The sequence below is a fragment of the Rattus norvegicus genome, chromosome 8 (assembly GCF_021556685.1).
Source record: "Rattus norvegicus strain SHRSP/BbbUtx chromosome 8, alternate assembly SHRSP_T2T, whole genome shotgun sequence".
NCBI lineage: Eukaryota > Metazoa > Chordata > Mammalia > Rodentia > Muridae > Rattus > Rattus norvegicus.
In genome coordinates this window covers 126370053-126388067 of record NC_141541.1, presented here as the reverse complement: position 1 = coordinate 126388067, position 18015 = coordinate 126370053, and the positions used below count along the sequence as shown (strand labels likewise).

The 18015-nt window shown below is 48.4% G+C and overlaps 1 protein-coding gene across 2 annotated transcripts in view; it reads right to left on the bottom strand.

The window, feature by feature from the left end:
* Ctdspl (CTD small phosphatase like) overlaps positions 1–17544 on the bottom strand; it is a 124746-nt gene extending 107202 nt beyond the window's left edge. Inside the window, exon 1 of one of the 2 annotated variants that reach the window (XM_087561559.1) lies at positions 17082–17544. In XM_087561559.1, coding sequence (XP_087417685.1) covers positions 17082–17160 — 79 coding nt within the window. In that variant the 5' untranslated portion in view covers positions 17161–17544. 2 annotated transcript variants of the gene reach the window in all.
* Positions 17545–18015: the final 471 nt, after the last annotated feature.

Genomic DNA, 18015 nt, shown 5'->3' with positions numbered 1-18015 from the left:
GAAGGATGTCTACTGTATAAAACCCAGAAAAGCCAGGTTTGGTGGTTCATGCTGTAACCTCGGGAGCCTGGGAGGCAAGGCAGGAGAATTGAAAGGAGATCGAGGCTGGGCTATACAGGAAACCTATCTCAGCCCTCCTTGACTCCAAGGAAGCAAGCAAGCAAACAAAACCCAGACAAAAACCAAGCATGCTCAGCATGGGAAACCCCTGGGAGCCTTGAAAAGCAACACGGAGCTTGCCTGATGGTCTGGCAAGTCCACATGTCAGTATGAACCCCGAGCCTCAAAGTGAGAATTCACAGCGAGGTTTATAGCACCGTTCCCAAAGCTAAGTCGCAGATGCAGATACAGAGTCCGTGACCAGATCGAGTGGGGTAAGCAGAGGAGCCAGACAGACAAGGGGATGTCATTCACCTTTAAGACTAAAGAGGGGTAATATTCACAATTTCCTTCTGACATAACAGTCTGTCAGGCATACATGAAGCCTGAAGTCATTCCGTTAAAGAGGAAGGATGCCCAAAGAGGAAGGGTGGAGCATCCAATCACAGAGACGGAAGGCAGAACGGTGGTTGCTAGGGGATATGCAGAGAGGGAAAATGTCCAGTCACCACTGGACATATACCTTCAGTTTTACAATATGAAAGAATGATGGGGATGGATGGACAGATGGACGGACAGCTGGCTGACTGGCTGCGCAACAGCATGGATGTCTGGTATCAATTATCTGGATACTTCCAAATTTTACATTATGCATTTTTAACATATAGAAGATCTATTTGTGCTATTTTCATGTGTCTGGGGATTCTGACTGCATGTGTATCTATGTTTCAGGTAAATGCAGTGCCCAGAGAGGTCAAAAGAGAGCATCTGATCCACTGGAACCAGCCCAGGTCCTCAAAGAACAGCAAGTGCTATTAAGTGCTAGGCCATTGCTCCAATGTATACATGTGTGCTAGCATGCATGTGTGTCTGTGTCTGTGTCTGTGTGCTAGTGTGTGTGTATGCATTGCTCCAATGTAGGCATATGTGCTACTGTGTGTGCGCTAGCATATGTGTGTGCTACTGTGTGTATGCATACATGAATGCAGTGTGTATGTGTATGCATGTGTGCTAGTGAGTGTATGTATTTATGTGTGCTAGTGTGTGTTCTAGTGTGTGTATGCATGTGTACTAGTGTGTGTGTATGCATGTGTGCTAGTGTGTGTGTGTGTGTGTGTGTGTTTTAACTACATATTGCCACCTGGGGAAACAAAAAAAAAAAAGACATATGCAAGGCCCTGGGTTGTTTCCCAACATACTGCATACTCTGAGTGAAAATAGTTGCAAAACATTTTATATTTAAAAGACATCGATGATAAGAAATCAAGCAATCTAGTTAAAAATGTTAAAATTAAAACACACCAAAAGACTTTCGGCATCACTAGGAGGTTGGAGCTTAGCCTGGGTGCAGAATGTGGGCTTACTATGCACAGACAGGCCTTGGCTTCTAGTTCCACTGCCAATATAAACAAAAAGCCCCAAAAAAGCCCAGCGTGATAAGACACCATTAGCCCTGCAAAAGAGATGACAATATCAAAGACAGATAAGCAGAATATCAACAGGGACTGTCATGTGGCTGCTTGGAGTCAAAACGGAAATGCCAGAGAGAATATCTTGGGGTCAATGGAAACATTTTATCTCCATAGAGAGAGTTGGTTTCATTGTTCTGTTTGTCAAAACTCCCAAAGCTCTGTCAACTTGTATTGCACCAAAAGGGATGATGGGGTGATTTTTATTTTCTGTAAATTTACTTTGATACATGTATCAAATGTAAAACCAAGGATCTTAGGTGTGATAGTGTAGCCTTGTAACTCTACACTTTCAAAGTCAAGAGATGAAGGACTGACTGCAAACTCCAGGCCAGCCTAGGCTACACAGTGAGACTCTTCTTCCAAGAAGAAAGTCTAGAAATCAATCAGGGAAGAAAGTCTGAGGTAGTGTTATCGTCTCCTGTGGAGTAGAAAACTTACTCCTCGGGCTGGGGAGACAGGACACTTGGTCAAATGCTTGGGAGCACGAGGACCTGGGTGAGACCCCACAACCCACAAACCGCTTGTCATCTCAGAACTGACTGGAGAGATGAAGATGCGGTTCACAGCCCAGCTAGTCTGCTTAATGGATGGCAGCCATATTAAGCAAGGAACCTTGTCTCAAAAAGCAAGGTGGTTAGACCAGAGAAAGCATGCCTAAGGTTGATCTGTGGTCTCCACAGCATGGGTGTGCACATACACACATACACATATACCTGCATAAACATACACACACACACACACACACACACACACACACACACACACACACACACACACAGCTGGTGCTTATACAGTAGGGAGCTTACAACAATACAGATTTTAGGATTGCTTGATGACTGACATTAAACAACTACTGTGATCAATACATATTCTGTTTCCTGAGGCAGCAAAGAGACTGCCTTGACTCTGTCTTTGGCAATGACTTAGCCTTAAGCAAGCCCAGTACTCAGAACTAACTTACAACAGGAAAGCCTTATCTTGGTCAGAATACATGAAGCGCGATTTGAAGCACGGCACTCTTTCTTAACTGACCCTACGAGGCTACATTTATCAAGCCACGCTGACAAGGTAAAGCGGTTTGTTTTGTGGGATGCTGGAACATCGCCCTGCGGTCTTTGGTTGTGTACCAATTTTGAAGAGTAAGAATAGCTACAGTCATCAAACGCTCAGCCACTTCTCCTCAATTTTTAAAGTGTTCTACAGTACAGGGATTTGGGAACGATCTGGCAAACAGCCTTAATACAAATTATAATTACAAAGAAACCTTTCAGTTTTTGACTTGACACAGCTACTCAGAATCAACACGCACTGTTAGGGGATTACATAATCTTTGGTACCCATAAAGACAGCTTGTTACCGGGTCCCGGCTCAACAGGATTATAGCACCAGTGTTTGCCGTTGTGATTCCAAACATAAATGTCCACATCCAATCCTGGAGCTTTAAGCGGCTCCTAGGTCTTTGCTCTGCTACAAGTCCTGAGCTACGGAGACAAATAACTGCTAATTTCATGTTAAATCGTGCACACATTCCCATTAAAAAACTATACTGAAGGAGACAGACATTTAGAGGTACGGAGGGAAAAAGTGTGCATGTATGTGTGCGGGAGGGTTCACCCTCACATCGTGTGTATGCGTGGAGGCCTGAGGCTGGCATGGTGATGTCTTTGCCTTCTGCCTTATTCACTGAGGGGGGTTAGACAGCTTGCTTTTGGGACCCCATCTCCACCTTTATGTTGCTCGAATCAGAGGCAAGCCGCTGCTCAACATTTGGCAGACATGGACTCCGGAGATCAGGACTCTGGTCCTCAAGTTTGTGCAACAAGTGCTTTTTCCACTGAGCCGGCCCAAGAAAGGAGATTCTTTTTAAAAAAAGGTTCTCTCTTGGGCTGGGGATTTAGCTCAGTGGTAGAGCGCTTACCTAGGAAGCACAAGGCCCTGGGTTCGGTCCCCAGCTCCGAAAAAAAAAGAACCAAAAAAAAAAAAAAAAAAAAGGTTCTCTCCCTCCCCCTGCTCCCTCCACGCCCACACCCTACTCTGAAATTAAAATGTCTGAGCAAGAATTTAAGGCATGCAAAATAAGTTCTAAGGTGTACATTATAATTTCGATATTACCCGAGAGGATTATTTCGTTACCACTGCAGGCCTCGATACCGTATCTCTTCTGAAACAGTGGTGGATAGATGTGTATAGACACAAGTGTGCGTGCAAACTGGCAGTGGCAAGCTCTTTCCCGTCCTCTACCGCTTTCTGGCCAAATGGCCCCGTGACCCATGAGCACTTTCACATGGCCCCTCTTCCCTCCCTGCCAACCAGCCCTGCAGCAGCACACACAGCGAGAGAGCCCTCTGGTTGAGAATTAAAATCTAAGGTGTGTGGTCCCTTCTGAAACCTGATGTGTCAAAAGGGGGTCCCTCCCCATCAGGGGTGCTCCAGCAAATCATCCTGAGGCAAGTTTCTGTGGCACACAGACAGACTCCCAAGGCAGTCTGAACAAGAGGCAAACTTTTGAAGTCACCGGCCATGTGCACTGGCTCCAGACACACCATTCCATGTCTACCCCCCAAAGTGGAAGAGTTTCTAAACTGAGAAATAAAATCGAAGACATAAGGCTGAACATCCTCACTACCTAAACAGAATATCAGCTAAAAAGACACATTTACATTGGAATACTGTAGGACTCAGAGCTTAATTTTACGTCAAAGTCAGAGCTTATGAATTAACCTTCCAAAGAGGGTCAAATAAGGACTTGACTTTAGGCTCAATTCATTCTTACCTTTTGGCTCTTTTCTTGTTTGTTTATTTGTTTGTTTTTTATAGACAGGGCCTAACTAGGTCTAACAAGGCCAGCCTCAAACTCACAGAGATCCTCCTGCCTCTGCGTCCCAAGTGCTGGGATTAAAGGCGTATACCGCCATACCCAGCTGCAATTTTTTAAGATACTGGAAGCACTAATAGATTTTTTAATTTTACATTGTTCATTAGTGCAACGTTGAAACAAGTCCTTATTTTAAAAATATTGGGAGCTGAAAAGACAGCTCAGTGGTTAGAGCACTGGCCTCTCTTGCAGAGAGGACTCAGGCTCTATTCCCAGCAGCCACATGCAGGCTCACAACCATCTGTAACTCTAGCTGAAGGGGACCTTCACGAGTGGTACACAGACATACGTGCAGGCAGCACACCTGTATACATAAGAGTAAACAAACCTATAAAGCCTTTTAAAATACAGATTTCTTACATCTGTTTATTTATTTCAAGGGTGGGCACACAGCACAATGTATGAATGGAGGTCAAAGGACAACATTCAGGAGTTGGTTCTTTCACTATGTGAGTCCTAGAATCCAACTCGGGTTGTCAGGCTGGCGGAAAGCGTCTTTATCCCCTGAGCCACTTCACCCGCCCTGAAATACACCTTTAAAATGACACTTCTCCAACTCTTGGTCAGGGTGGAACACACCCTATCATCTCAGTACCAGGCGTGAGAATGTCAAGTTCAAAGCCAGCCCGGGCTATGAGCAGTGACACCTATGTCAGAACCATTACATAATTAAAACTCAACATAAATTTGGCTGAGTCTAAAAGTTATTAATCAAGGAACATCTAGGAGAATAGAGTAGTCGGACTTCCTTTTCTTCCCACGGAGCCCTAGGGACGGGCGGTCAATTCTGAGGAGAGAGAAAGCAAATCTGGTGGCAGCCATGAGACCTGAAGAATATGAACATTTCTAACCGGGGAGGGGGGTACTTTTGCCCCTAGGATTTAAGACTCAACAAGCTACAGGTGAAAACCAAAAAGCACAGCTACAGACAGGTGTCCCAAGAAAAACCTTCTCTGTGACACGGGCCAGATGATGAAAGGACAATCTGGCAAGACGTACTTCAGATAATAGTCTGCTTTGCAACCAAACTGCACACACACCACTACCATACAAGCGCACACACACACACACACACACACACACACACACACACACACCACTACACACATAACATACACACACACCACACATACATACACATACACACATAACATACACACACCCCACACATACACACACAACACCACACATACACACACATCACACATACACACAACACCATACACATGCATACCATATGCACACACATACGCACATACACATACATACCAGACACTACACACATACCATACACACACCCCATGCATGCATGCACACATGCATGCACGCGCACACATACACATAATACACACATACATACACACACAAACAAAATACCACACATATACACACAACACCACACACATACCATACATACACATACCCCATGCATGCATACACACACCACACTCATGCACACCACGCACACACGCATGAACATATACACACACATACACACACACACCACACACTATACACACATACCATACACACACAAACCCCATGCATGCATGCACACACATACACACACATACATACATACATATGTCCCCACACAAACATACACACGCGTGCGCATACACCCTGTGGGCCTGCCCCCTCAAAGCCAGTAAACAGCTGAGGGCTACCGACCAAGAACTTTACTCCCGACAGGTGTAACAATCTAAATGTCACTAGCCCTGGTGGGGACAAAGAAGGCCACGTACAAAGCAGCACAGGTCTAGTATCGAGCCTGGTAATGTGAGTGGCCACAGGGCCAGAGAAGACTTCTATCCTGACGCAGCAGTAAGACTGGGAAGGTATCCCAGGAGGCGTGGGAAGAGTCAGGGTTTTCAACACCCACGGAGATAATGAGGTCATTCCTTTGTAGCTTATTAAAGACCATGTGGCCGCTGAACTCCCTCCCCTGCCCAGCAGACGTCAGAATAGCCCAAGACAGAGAAGGGGAACAAGACAGGGCTCCCCCTTTTTGCTGGAGCCAAATGGAAGGTTACAACCAGACCCAGAGTCTTGACATAACGTGAAGATCCCCAGGTATGGAAACAGGACATCTCAGAATGAAAATAAGCCATCAGTGGATGTAAACACCATGGGACAAAGATGATAGGCTTACTTGACAAAGACTTCAAAGCAGTCACAATAAAAATGCCTCCATGAGCCACAGAAGCACACAGGAAACAAGTGGGGATGGGAGAAAACCTTAGCGTGAGGGAACTATACTGAATAAACACGAACTTAGAATCAAAAGGCACAATGGGACTCATGGTAAAGCGCTTGCCATACAAGTGTAAGGACCGAGCCCAGACTCCCCAGCACCCATACAAATTCTGGGTGAGCCTGGTGATGTATTGCAATCCCAGTGCACAGAAGGTAAAGGCAGGGCCTCTCCAGAGCAAGATGGCTGCCCACATTGGAAATATTAGTGAGCTGTGGGTTCAAGTGAGAGACCCTGCCACAAGATATAAGGTAGAGAGTAACTGAGGGAGACACCTGATGTTAGCCTCATGTGTCCATGTGCACGCACCACACGCACACACGCATGCACACACACACGCACGCACATATGCACACAAAGCACACACACCTAAAGTAAGTGTGATAGAAATATCCCAGTGGATAGGTTCTACAGCAGAACGGAGACAATAAAACCAATGAGCATGAAGAGAGAATAATAGAAATCACCCAGTCTGAACAACAGGAGGTTGAGAGGAAAAACTCACCGGGCCTGCAGAAACAAGAGGAACCTTGGAGGTTAGAACTCACAGTCCCTGCAGAGGCCCAGGTTCCATTTCCAGCATCCACATGGTGGCTCACACTACCCTATACTTCCAGTTTCAGAGGGTCCGACACCCTCTTCTGGCCTTCACAGGCACCAGGTACCCTTGTGTACATGCAAGAAAAACACCGTACGTATCAAATAAAAATAACTAAATCTTAATTAAAAAAACAAAACAGAAGGATCCTGGATGTCGCTGGCATCCCAGGAAATAGGACCCCAGGAAATGATGTCTGAAACTTCCCAAATTTGGCAAGAGACATAAATCCAAGAAGCAAAATGAACTGGAAAGAGACTAATCCAAAGAAGAAATCCAGGCCAAGCCGCGTCGCAGCTAAACTCATGAAAACTCACAACTGCACAGCCACTTTGGAGAGCAGTTCAGCAGTCTCCCTAAAAACCACGCCCAGTGCTCCTGCCATCACAATGTCGTCTGGGTAAATACCCAAATGAGTCGAAGGCAGCTGTTTTCGGACACAGTTGTTGATGACAGCCTTGTTTTGTTAAACTCAGGGGCGATCCTGCTGTCCTGAATTCAGTAAGTAAGTGATAGTTAACTACTGCACATCCACGGAGCTCCGCGTCACTCAACACCGAAAACAAACGGATTGGAGGGGACCAGGAGGGCAGCACCTCTGGGACGCTTGCAGTGCAGGCATGAAGACCAGGGTGCCATCATCAGAACCCAGATCAAAAGGCAGGGCACGGAGCTGCATGCTTGTAAATCCCCAAGTTGGACTGGCAGAAAGAGGCAGATTCCTAGGATTCAAGGGCCAGAGCCTAGCCAGTTGGTGAGCTCTAGGCCAACATGAGATCCTGTCTCAAAAACCATGTGAACAACTTCTAAGGGAGACACCTGAGGCTGACCTCTGCTCCTCATATCTACCTGCACACATCACCATGTGCACACACACATACATACACACACGCACATGCATACACACACATGAACACACATGCACATGTATGAACAGGCATACACATGCATGCATGCACATGCATGCACACACATACACACATGTACAGAAAATTGAATTATTTTTTAAAGACTTATTTTATTTGTAATCTCACACACACATACACACAGAGAGGTGTGTGTGTGTGTGTGTTATATGTATGAACCTATCAGAGACCAGAGGACAAAACAGATTCCTTGGAGCTTACAGACATTTGTGAGCCACCAAAAAATGGATACTGGGATCAAAACTCTGGTCCTCTGATAGAACAGTAAGTGATCTTAACTTGTAAGACATCTCTCTAAGCCCCAAAACTAATTTTAAACCACGAGAAGACATGAAGGAACCTACCTAAACGCTTTTTGAGAAGAAAGCCAATTTGAAAATGCCCTGTGACTCCAACCAGATGATCTTCTGGAAAAAGGCAAAACCATAGAGGTGATTATTAAAAAGAAAATCAGAGGTTGTCAGAGGCTGGGGTCTGGGAAGGATGGGCGGACACTGAAAGTTTGTAAGGCTGTGAAATCATTCTGTTAGGTGCTATCATGGGGACACGGATCACAGCACCTTTATCTAAACTCACAAGACAGTACGACGGTGACGGGGAGCCCTAATGGGCACCACCTGTGCTAGGGATATCATTGAGCGTCCACACGGGGTCATGAAACTGTAATCGCCACAGGACGATCCCTATCGTCAGTGGGGGAGGAGACTCTGGAGGAGAACACACACCCTTGGCAGCAGGCTGTCTCAGGCTTTCTGCTCAGCGTGACCGAGAACCTGGCACTGTTCTAAACATTAAAGTTCACTGAACAATCATGAAACTGTGTGAAAATGAAAATATCAAAGTTTGTGGGGCTTGCTACAGCAACGCTTAGAAGTTGTGTGTGGCAATAAACACATTTATTAGGAGATCGGGGGTGGGGGGAATTACCGGGACCTCTGAACGTCTCAATAAGGGGGAGGAACCCAAAACAGACCCAAACCAAACCGAGAGGCAGGAAGAGACTAATAAAATTGAGCAAAGGAAAGAAAGAAAAATAAAAAGAATGAAGGCCAAGGAGAACTGAGATACCCTTAGCAAGATTGACAATAAAGGGCCACAAATGATCACGGGTCTCGCTGTTACTGGTTCTGTACACATCAGGAGTCGGCGAGAATAAATGCTAAGGAAGCCACTTGGTGCTCAGACATTTGTCAGCTTAAATGAGATGTCTCAAATCTCAAGAACTCCTCTACCACAGAAGAATCCACCATATGGAAGAGATTATTTAAACAGTTCCACAGCTATGGGGAGGGTGGGGTGGGAATCGAACTCGGGGACTTAAAAACTGCCCCAAAGAAACCTCCAGGCCCAGACAATTTCAGTGGAGAAGGACCACGCTAATTCTATGCAACTGGTTCCGGAACAGGGCAGAAAGTTCCCTGACATATCTCTGTGAGGTTGATACCAGGTCAAGAAGACAGCGTCTGTGAAAATAAATAATTAAAACTGTAGAGGACGTCACTCACGGGTAGCGTTTATCAACATGTGGAAGAGAACCCACCCAGTGGAAGCCAACTTCCTTCAAGGACGTCAAGCTGGCTTCTTATTCAAAAGCCAGATGAACAGTCACGTTAACCAGCATGGTGGCACACATTTATGCAGAAAACGCTGTAGGAAAACTTCAGTTATCTATAAGACTCGGAGAACCCAGGATTGGAAGGGAACTTGACCCAACCCAATGAATCAGAAATCTAACTGCTGAGATTATACTCATTGGTGAAAGACAATGGCTTTGTCCTCAGATTGGGAGCTGTTGAGGTCTGAATGAGAAATGTCCCCTATAGTCTTGGGCACTAGCACACCTGGTCCCCCGGCTGGTGATGCACTTTCGGGAGGTTTAGATGATATAGCCTGGCTGGAAGGAGTATATTACCAGGACTGGGCTTTGACTAAAGGGGCTTAAGCCTACTTCCGGTTGTCTACTTCCTTCATGTGGTTGAAGGTGAGAACTCTCAGCTTCTGGTTCCTGCCGCCATGCCTGTTGCTTGAGGCCACACACCCCCACCATGAGGGGATCCTATCCCCCTGGAACCAGTAAGCCCAAATAAACCATTTCTCTGTGGGTTGCCTTGGACGTGGCTTTATCGAGGGAACAGAGGAGTAACTAAGACAGGAACAAGCAAAGACATCCATCCATCCCCATTAGTTATTTATTTGCTATACCACCCAAGTTCTAGTCAGTGTGATAAAGCAGACTTTTTTTTTTAATGCATGCAGATCTGAAGAAGAAAAGTAAATGTTCTTATTTGATATGACAGCTGACATCAAAGCTTGTAGGAATCTGAGAAAATCTCATGGCGAACCTGCGAGCTCAAGGAAGACACGGGATCCGGAATAAGTATAGCACCAACTATCTGTCTGCATGCTAACACGGACGTCCGAATCAAAATTTCTAACTGCTTAGAGAAGAAAGCACGGTACAGCATTGATAGGATTTGTTTTCTGGAAATCATCAAGCCCCGAGGAGAGTGAGGTCTTTATATGGGTCAGGGACTGGAACTCGTGCCTCCGTGCTTGGGGAGTCCTCAGACGTTCTTCCTCTGAACGTCCCTGTACCCTTGTTTAATGTCTGCTGGGTTTGTTTTTTCAGTTCTGTGGCTTACTCCACTCTGTTTCTCGGCCTGCACCATTTCATCTTAAGCTATAATGAGTTACTGCTCCCTGAGTATAAGAATGTGATGAGTGGGACAGGGGTAGGGGTGGGGGGGACGGTGGCTTGGTGGGTAAGAGTGACTGCTGTACAAGCACAGGGACCCAAGTTCAAGTCCCCAGCACCCACCTAAGCTAGAAGAAGCTGTTCAAGTCTGCAAAACCAGTGCTATGTGTGGCAGGGTCCTGAGGGTGGCAGGGACTTGGTCGCAGCCTGAATCAGGGAGAGACCGTGTCTCAAGGGAATGTGGCAGAGTGACAAAGCGGCACATACACCACACACACACACACACACACACACACACACACACACACACACACACGGTGAAATAATGTTTAAAAGTGACAACTTTGAAGATCCGAGAGGCTGTAGAGAAACAGATGCCTTATACTGGGCAAATTGGTATGTTTACTCAAGGAGACAGTAATTTTATTTGTTTTTATTTATTATATAGTTAATACACAACTTTATACCTAAAATGTACCTATATACATACAGTAAAGGAAAGATAACCATGAGAAAAGCCTTTAAATAAGAAAAGGGGGAGGGTGGGCAGGTGGTGCATGCCTTTACTCTCAGCAGTTGGGTGGGGGGGGGTTGCACACCTTTTGTTTTTAACCTTGTTCATTTGAAATGGCAATTTCAAATTAAAAAGTAAATAAACTTGTGACTATCACATGACCCACTAACTGTACTGACATGAGGGTTTAAGTTACATAAAAGTGTCCATGTGTTTAGAGCCAGTTTTATTCAAAACACCCCAAATCTTGAACCACGGAGCACTACACAACAATGAAAAAGAAGATGAGCAATCAAACCATGGTGTGTTCACACCACTGAGCACTACACGGCAATTGAAAAAAGAGAGGACGAACAATCAAACTGCAGTGTGTTCACACCACTGAACATTACTCGGCAATGAAAAAGAAAAGGTCGAATATAAATGAACAAAATGAACGACCATCCAGAAAGTCTGACTGCAGGAAAGATCACACTTTGTCTCATCCCACCTAGCTAACACGTCTGAAATGACAACATTTTTGGAAACAGAGAACAGACTAGCGGTTGCCGATCTGCTAAGGTAGGGAAGAGCAAGGAAGGGAAATGGGTGTGTCTAGGAAGAGAAGGGAGAGTGTGCCCTCCATACACCATAAAGGAACTTCTGCATTCATGAGGTCATTAACAACATCCTGGCTGTGAAACCATTCAAAGTCTGGCCAAATGTCAACACTGAGAGGTCCCAGGTAGAAGAGAGAGGGGGGCTCTGTGACTCCTCCCCTCTCCCCTGTTTTTTTCTTTCCTCTTCAGGGCTTTGCCTCAGGTTAGCCTGGAATTTGTGATCTCGGTCCCCAGGGTCTGGAGTGTAGAGGTATTGGCCACCACTCCTGGCTCTGTATGATCTCTCGTAAGAAATCTAATAATCTAGTTCTAAGTAAGAGTTTAAGATGGCCGTGGATTAAACCCAGCACCGGGAGGCAGAGGCAGGGATCTCTGAGTTTGTGGCCAGTCTGGTCTACACAGTGTTCATCTAAACTTTCCTTCAACCTATCCTGACCGAAATGATTACTGCTTGTAAACACCTTCTCTTAGCTACAATTTTGCCAACACTTCCAAGGTCGGAGGTTCGAGTTATGGCTAAAAGCTGCTCTTCCAGAGAACCGGGTTCGAGTCCCAGCACCCACATGACAATGTACAACAGTTTGTAAACCCAGTTAGATCCCCTCTGCTGGTCCCAGCATGCATTGCACACACATGGTACAGATGCAGATATGCAGGTTAAAAACACCCACACACGTGAAATAGAATTTTAGAAATTTAAAATTTTATTTTATAAGAGACTAGGGGCCGCAAACATTTATGAGAAGCAGACTCAGGACTCTGGGCCTGGGTATACAATGACCGGCAGGAATCTCCCGCAAACCTATTCGCTCACAAAAAAAACCCCAAGTTGTCTAGCTAGTGTTGAATTGTTCTGGGGGTTTCTGCATATTAACTTGGGGCTTGTTTTGTTATTGTACAATTCCTTCAAATTATTTCTCTACAAAGAGCTAAAGGAAATGTCCTTTTTTTAGTTAAAAAAAAAAAGTAGTCCCTAAAACACAAGCACTTTTTCATCAACGTTGAAACAAAGTGTCCTGTTCCCCTCCTGCCATTCAGCCTTTGCCCTCAAGAGAATCATAGCTGTGTGGTCATCTCCTCAGAGATTATTTTTGTATATTTCCGGACTTTTGTTCAGTTCTGAGCATTTGATTTTAAAAGAAAAAAAAAACAAAAAAGAATCATACTGTTATGTCATTCTTGAAATTTCTCACTTCGAAATGTCTCGCCAAGTCACGTGTCCGCACATTCAGATGTAGTTTAACTCGTCTGTTCCAACGATCTGGTAGCGTTCTTTCTGCAGGAACGACGCCATCGCTCTGTCCAACCTTACCTGCCGGTGGACAGGGGACCTCTGCTGGGAAGGCTGCTACTGCCAGCCCTGAGGTCAGCAGCGACATCCCTGCACTGTCTGTGAGTGCAAATGAATGGACTCTTCTGTAATGGAAACAAGTCAGTGTAGCTGGCGCGCTCTGGGACGCTGCTAACACTGGGATCCGCCGCACCAGTGGGATCCGCCGCACCACACTTGCTTCCTCTATTTCCGGAGAGAAATTTTTGGGAGAGCCAAGAGAAATGAAGTTGCTCTAACATCAGGGTTGATGCAGGAGAGCCACAGCCGCCAATCACACAGGCCTGAGAAGGAGGAGCTAGCTTAGGCTGCGTGAAGCCTGCTTTGCTGATACTTGCAGCCAAAAGTCTCACCTCACGCTTTAAGAACTGAATTACTCTTCAAAACGCTTGCACTCCTGGGGTTGGGGAGATGGATAAATTGGTAAGAGCATTGGCTGTACCTATAGAGGACCTGGGGTTCAATCCCAGCACCCACATGGTGGCTCACAACAATCTGTAACTCCAGTTCCAGGGACTCAAACATGCTCTTCTGACCTCCACGGGCACCAGGCACACGCCCAAGACACGCAGGCAAAACACCCATACACGTGGAATAAAAGTAAATAAAACCTAACAACATGAAAAGTTTGTCCTTTTTTTTTTTTTTAATCTTCTCCCAAGTCTTCCGAGAGGACCCGTTTTCTCCAAACATCTGTCCGATTTGGACACTGGAAGTCACTCAGGTGCTTAACAGAAATGATGTGGGAACAGTCGTTCACGGACTTTGTGGTCGGCCTGTTTTCCTCTTCCGAGACTTTCTCGTTCCCATCCCTTGTCTCTTTTCCTAAGGGCTATGTGGCAGGCAGCAAGGCAGGCACGGTTCGCTGACAGGGGGCACTGTTCTCTGTGCCTCACACTATCAATCCAATCAAACACAGCTGGAAGTAATAAGCCAGAGCCACGGGCTGGCCACTGTAACACTCAGCTCTGAGCGGTGCACCATCACACACACTGCACAGAGAGGCAACCCGGCATCGGACTCCCTCTGCCAAGGTCCTGTGCTGAAGGTGTGTGGAGCATGGTACACTGGTGCACCGGGTGGAGTCCCCAGTGTACCTACGAGACGTTCCTCATCCCTCCCGCCAAACCCAGGAGCGGTCACCGCCGCTCCTATTTTACAGAGTAAATAAGTGAAAGCAAACATTGTAAGACCATCGATCTCTTCCTCGCCACAAACACTTCCAACCATCATCGCAGGCCCGATACTTAAGCAAATGACTGTCGTGATTTAAATCACGCAGAACGCGTTCTGCCTATCTGAAGCTATCGGCACACTTAAGCTGGGAGCACAGCTGAACCTGTTTGGTGGTTTATTATTCTAAAGAAGCTGTTTCAAAATTTGATTCTCAGAAATAGGCACGAAGGTGGGAGGAACATGTGTTGGAGGGGGGTGGTAGGGGGAGTTGGGGGTGGACGTGATCCACAGACAGTTCGTATCTGCACTGCTGTCAGAGCGCACACACTTAAAACCCAATTTAAAAAAACGACGACCCTCTGTTATTTTGTTATACTGCAACTGATCAAAATTATATTAACTTTTTGGAGTAAAAAGAAATCTCAGGTAAAGTGGAACTTTAATGCTTTTACTAGCCAAGCACCCCACCCTAGAACAACAGGCGAGGAATTCTCCTACTTGGTTAACAAGTAACCAATCTGACAGTGAAAACAAACGAAACGGGCTGTTAAGGATATGAAAAGCCCCGGCCAGAAAAGCACTGTCAACAAGCTGCACAGGGCCAGTAACATGCACAGGGTTCAGCATTTCCACGGACCTGCTCTGCCTCAGGAATCTGGTCAGTCAGAGCACACGAAAAGCTTGCAAAATTACCCACTCCCAAGGTGAGGGGAGGGCAGCAAGAGAGACCAGGTCCTGACAAGTATCCCCTAGCTTCCTGCCACATCCCTTCCACCAAGAACCGAGCTTTCGGCCGCATAAAGCCCACAGTAGAGGAGAATGCTGGGTTCACCAAACTTTCTTGAAGCTACCTTTTAAACACCCTCTGTGAGGGGACATGTCCAGCTAGGGCCCCAAGAGCTCAGGTCCTTATAGTGGGAAAGCTAGGCCAGAGAGGTGCTCTCTACTTAGGCCCCAGGAAGTCGGGGGATTCACTCCCTGCCCTCTCGAAGGTTTTTAGAGCTCGTTTATAGGGTATAGAAGACTGGGGGGGGGGGTTGAATCCTTTATTTTACATTTAGAAACCAGCTTGTAGACAAAGGCAGTGTTTACAGTCTACAGAGTGAAACAGGACAGGACGGCAGAGGGGACCTGGGGAAAGTTTCTGTGTTTTCCTGCTGACCATGCCCAGGGGTCAGGGGTCGAGCGTGGGCAGTGGTGGTGGACTGCTCCTCCCATCCTCATCCTACTTCCCCGGAGGGCTGCAGTCCTCACTGCACAAGCACAGAGGGCGGAGGCCTGTGGAAAGAAACCTGACTCTTCCAGTGCCTGCTGTGGCCAGCCCAGGGCTTGGAGGGGACAAGCAGGTCCTCAGGGAGTGGAGGGGGACTTAGATGTTTGTACTACACATGGCAGAAGGACTGTGAAGCAAGAGTCAGTTGCCAGAGCAAACCAAGTCAGATTGGTTAGCTTTTCAAAACAATCTGTCCAGCTAGCAGGACACAGTGACTCCAGGCACTTGTGTGAAGACGTCAGTTCTCTGAGGGGTCAGCATACCAAGAAAGAGCAAAAAGTAAACAGAGGTAGGGATCGGTGCCAGAATACACCCACAAACAAACCAGGTGCAGCATGGAACTGCCTGATTAGCCCCTGACCAGCTACCCAAAAGGGCACAGCTCTAACACACTAAGAGTTTGCCAAGTGAAGTGTGGAGCTCCTCGAAACCCACAGGAGGCCCGAGATGCCAGGCGGTAGAGTTCCTGACAGGCTGGTTGGTGCTGGGAGATGAGCTAAAAAGGAAGTGTGCATGTGTGTGTGTGTGTGTGTGTGTGTGTGTGTGTGTGGTGGGGTCAGGGCTGCTTCTCACCTCTCTTCTCCTCCATGTGCACAACCAACTAAATATTCTCCAAGACATGGCCTGTCCGTGCTACGCACAATCAGGCACACGCATGTGTGCATTTGTGTACACACAGGATCTTGGTCAAAGGCAGACATGCGCACACACACCCTAACAGTAGAGAGACACAATACAATCTGACAGTTGGATAGTGGAGGGACGGACGGACGGACACACACACACACACACACACCCCTCCTCAGGAGTGAACACACACATACAAGGTCCACAGGCTCAGGCTCTGCACACTGTTCGTTCACCACCTCTCAGAGGCATACAGACCTCCACCTAAGTCCACAAACTCACAGCCTGTCAGGAACGCACACAATCTGCTAGAAGCACACACGCCCTTACAATCTCTCAGTTGGCCTGCGCATACACGTAGGTGTACACACAACCTGTCACACGTACTGCATGCACACTTAAAACAGCTCCATGCAGTGCACACATCCGATCCCAACTTCTCAGCCGCTCATGCACACTCACAGGAGCTCAGCTGGCACAGGCACCCTCGCAGCCTCCCTCTGCTCCAGGCGCACCCCACACCCACGCACCCTCTTGGCCCGGTACACCCCTCCCCCACGCTCGTGCGGGCACACACCGAGAACTCCGGAGACACGGGGTGCACTCACGCCCCCCGCGGCAGCTGCCCGTGCCCCCTCCTCACCTTTTTCGCCCGCGACGGGCGACCGGGCCTCATCTTCCTTGGGGTTGGTCACCTGGGTGATGATGGCCGGACCGTCCATGGGTGCGCGCCGCGCCGGCCGCCCGCAGGCCCGGCCCCCCGCAAGCTAGGCGCGGGGGGCGCGCGGGGGCGCGGCGTAGGGGGCGCGCAGGGGCGCGGCGCGGTGGGGCGCTCGCCGCCGCTGCCGGGGCGCGCCCGCCGCCCGGCCCCGCGCTCCGAGAGAGGCGGCCGGGGCCCGCGCCCCAGCTCCCGCCGCCGCCGCCGCCGCCGCCGCCGCCGCCGCTGGGCTGAAGCGGCCGCCGCCTCGTCAGCATGAACCCCGGAGCCGCGCCCGGGAGAGCCGCGCTCGGAGAGGCGGAGCGGGAGGCCCGGCGCCGCGGGAAGCGCGAGCGGGCGACGGAGAGAAGGAGCGAGCGCGGAGCTAGGGCGGGAGGGCGGGAGAGAGGGAGCGCGAGGGGGAGGGAAGGAGGAAAGCGAGGAGGGCGGGCGGGTGGGTGTGTCCCGGCCCGAGGACTGGCCTCCACCGCCGCCGGCGCTGCCCGCCGGCCCGCCGCCCGCCGCCCGCCGGGGAGAGGGGTGCGGGGCCGAGTCGGGGGCTCAGCGTGCGGGGTGTGGTCTGGGGCGGTGGCGCGCGCGCGCGGGGCACAGGGGCCCTCAGGGTAGGTGGGAGGGTGCAGTGGAGCCTGGGAGATGGAGCAAGCTCAGCGATCGAGGTGTGGGCCGCGCGGCGCCGAATGGATGCGCGGGGAGTGCCCGGCGGAGGCCCGGGGTGCAGCGGGATCGCCGGCCGAGGCCCGGGGAGATTTATTCACCCCGAGGCCAGACACCGTGAGAGACGTTTGCAATCGGTAGTAGGTTCCGGGTGAGGGACGTCCTGACGTTCGAACTAGGAATGGAGGGTTCCGCAGGAGAACAG